General features: G+C 46.2%; 1 protein-coding gene across 1 annotated transcript in view; it reads left to right on the top strand.

The window, feature by feature from the left end:
- Nucleotides 1-3,692, top strand: part of s1pr5b (sphingosine-1-phosphate receptor 5b) — a 4,951-nt gene extending 1,259 nt beyond the window's left edge. The window contains exon 2 of the mRNA XM_084317822.1: nucleotides 182-3,692. Coding sequence (XP_084173948.1) covers nucleotides 399-1,619 — 1,221 coding nt within the window. The 5' untranslated portion in view covers nucleotides 182-398 and the 3' untranslated portion in view covers nucleotides 1,620-3,692. The remainder of the gene's footprint in view (nucleotides 1-181) is intronic.

The following is a 3,692-nucleotide window of genomic DNA, read 5'->3' as shown; positions in this document are numbered from 1 at the left end:
GATTTAATATGATCACACATATTCATTCAAGCTGCCTGGAGGTTCACCTCACCACTTTGTGTCAATCATTAATTATTTTGTGACTAAATGACTCCCATTTACAAGCTAATCTGAATTTGGTAATACACTAATCAGTGCTAATGCATCCCTAATTTACTTTCCCTTTCTTCACTTTCTCCAGGGTCTGGACCTTCTGGCCTCTGTAACAAAAATACTTCAAGAGCACCCTCTTCTGGTGAAGAACAGAACATATCTAGAGCCAGAGAGATTGTTGGACTATATCAACTCCCATGTAATCCCATGTAATATGTGAACAACCATACAGCCAAGAACATGACAAGAACAAGGATGTTATAGCCAAAGACTGTAAAGAAAACACAGCGAAACCAACACTAAGAATGGAGGCTTCTCGTTCAACCTCTACTCCTACCACAGTCATAACCAGCACTGTCCCAACTCCCTCCTCTCCCAGCTACCTGCAATTCTTCTGGGAGTACCAGGACACTGATCTCATTGTGAAGCATTACAATCACACTGGCAAGCTGCAGGGAGACCGTTACCGCGAAGGGCTCAAACCCGAGGGAATAGCCTTCCTGGTGGTGTGCATCCTGATTGTCCTGGAGAATGCTGTGGTTCTCCTGGCCATCTGGAGGAACAAGAAGTTCCACCTACCCATGTATTACTTACTGGGAAACCTGACACTGTCTGACCTGTTGGCTGGAATTACCTACATGGCCAATATCATTATGTCTGGACCCAACACTTTAAGACTGACACCACTGCTGTGGTTTCTGAGGGAAGGAGGGGTCTTCATCACACTTGCAGCCTCTGTCATCAGCCTCCTGGCTATTGCCATCGAGCGCCACGTTACCATGGTGACCATGAGGCCTTACCATGCGGCAAAGCGGGGCCGGATGTTGGCATTGATTGGTGCAAGTTGGGCCTTAGCGGGGCTCCTGGGTGTGCTGCCGATTCTGGGGTGGAATTGCATCCGCAGGTTGGACCAGTGTTCAACGGTCCTGCCACTGTACGCTAAGAGTTATATCCTCTTCTGCGTATCGGTGTTCATTGCAGTGCTGCTAGCCATTGTGGTCCTTTATGCCAGAGTGTTCCGCATTGTGCGCACCAACACAACACGCCAGCGGTCGGGCCTGGCGGGTAGCCTAAGAAAAGGCCTGGCCAGGAAGTCGGAGAAGTACATAGCCCTCCTCAAGACGGTCACCATTGTCCTGGGTGTCTTCATTGCCTGCTGGCTGCCACTCTTTCTCCTCCTCCTCCTAGACTTCTTCTGCCCTGCTCGCACCTGTCGCCTGCTCTACAAGGCTGATTACTTCCTGGGAGTTGCCATGGTCAACTCACTGTTTAATCCTATCATCTACACTCTGACCAGTAAGGACATGAGGCGGGCCATCCTCCGGCTGCTGTGTCGGCCGTGTCTGATGACCAAAGACGGCCAGGTGAAGAAGCTCGGGGTGCCGTTCCTGGAGTGCAGCTTCAGTAAGACAGAGGTGGCCTCCCAGAAGTTGGAGGGCGGGCAGGAAACCACCATCTCCTCTGGGAACAACGTCACCACTCCCTCCCCCATCAAGGACCTATACCCCAAGCTCTTCAAGTCCTGAGGACCCTAACGGACATGCATTTAGTGTGGGTGTGTGTGTGTGTGTGTGTGTGTGTGCGTGTGTGATGGATCTTATTGGTCTACTCTGCGTTGTGTATTAAAGGCTGATGTCCCGAGGGAGAGTCGAACTGGGGGCTCCCGCTCCGCGGGCGACGACATAGACCGCTGCACTAAGAGGTGAATTCACCTCTGGGTACCGTACCTATGCGTCTATTAACCCTGTTATGAGGAAGTGAATTTAACTCGCAGCCCGCTTACTGCCACAGTCACTTCTCAACACACCTGTTTCTGTGACTGTGGATATACTCACGGACCTCCGTTACACGTGCGTGCGTGTGAGTGAGTGAAGGATGAAATGTGTGCCTAACACACCTTCTATTAAAAGTTAAGCACTTCTGACATTCTCCTGTTTTGGAGCAGCGTCTGCAGAACGACCAAAGGCAGTGGCACATGATCTAATAGAGAGCAGCCAATAGCTATGGGTGTTGGCAGCTTCACGTTTAAACAAATCTCTCCCTTCAACAAGTCACTAGTGGTGCACTCACAGCAATATATCCACATCAAAGGATTTTGTTGTGGGAATGATTATAAAACATTGGGCCAGGTGGATGGGACTCAAATGTGAACAAGTCACTAGTGGTGCACTCACAGCAATATATCCACATCAAAGGATTTTGTTGTGGGAATGATTATAAAACATTGGGCCAGGTGGATGGGACTCAAATGTGAACTAAGCAAGTTTTTTTTATGTGTAGATGCTAAACTCTCCCATGATGGATTTGCAGTTGCACTGAACTAATGTCATGATAGAGTGAGCTGCCTTGGTCCTGAATTTTACTGTGGTACTTTTGTTACTCTGTTCTATAACCCCAAAGATTCTAAAGTTGTGACTGAACTCAATGTAAATGCAACATTCCAACCTAAGCTCACTGGGTCGCTATGGCAAATCAACATGCATCCCTTTGCCCTTGTTTACTGTGTTTTTCATGAGACTGTCTCACAGAGGGCACAATGTGGGCACGAAAGCGAATGCACCTGTGGACGTCTGGATTTCGCTGGCTCGAAGTCCCAACTAGTTCTGATGACTTGTGTCGTACCACCACGCAGTCTACCCAAACGCAAAAGGGAGAAACAGAGGGAGACAGAGAGAAATGTGAGAAAGAGAGAGTATTTGTGGTGTTTCTTGTCAGTCACTCATTACATGCAAACACAGGAACCTACGTTTTACCCAGAATATCTGACAGGTGTGAGAGGGGGGGGGGGGGGGGATTCTCATACCGGGATATGACTGGGTGTTAAAACCCCACACCACTCAGAAATGACAGGCGGCTCACTGAGCACGATTCTCGTCAAATGTCGAGTGGAAAGTCTGTGTGGTTTGTGTCACAGTGTCATCCCCCCCAATTGGAAGAAAACCACCCCAGTAAGAAGAGTCAAAATAATAATAATAATAATTAATAATAATAAAATAAAGTACTAATGTGATGACAGAACTTTTCCTAAAAGAACAAGTTCTTTCTTTGTGGAATAAAACACCCGATGAGTGGCAATAGCGGCACTCCAAAGGAAATATAGAGATGCAAGACTTGTGGCTTGGTTCACTATTCTTTCTTTCTTTCTTTCTTTCTTTCTTTCTTTCTTTCTTTCTTTCTTTCTATCTTTCTTTCTTTCTTTCTTTCTTTCTTTCTTTCTCTCATGACATTAATCATGCCGTTAATCTTTTCACTGCAACCACATCTCACATCTGAAAATGCAAATAAGGTATGAGGAGTTTGATGGACAAGAACGTGCTTGTCCTCAGAAAAAAGCCAAAAGCTAAACAGACTTGGGCCAAAATCAGCTGTGCACAGTGCAAATATGAGTTCTAACAAATCCCCTCGCTATACCTTTCACAGGGACATGAGAACATCTGTAGTTACAGCACGTAGCACTGAATGCATTGCCATCGACAATTGCAATACATTTTATTTCATTTGAAAAAAGTATTTTATTTTGTACAGCCTTGTCACTATATTGATGGATGACCTATGCTATTTTGTACTGTACATCATGTATTAAACATTGTATTTTTGTA

Source organism: Notolepis coatsorum (genome assembly GCF_963971535.1).
Source record: "Notolepis coatsorum genome assembly, chromosome: 7".
In the NCBI taxonomy this organism is placed as follows: Eukaryota; Metazoa; Chordata; class Actinopteri; order Aulopiformes; family Paralepididae; genus Notolepis; species Notolepis coatsorum.
This window is presented reverse-complemented; position numbering and strand designations above follow the sequence as displayed.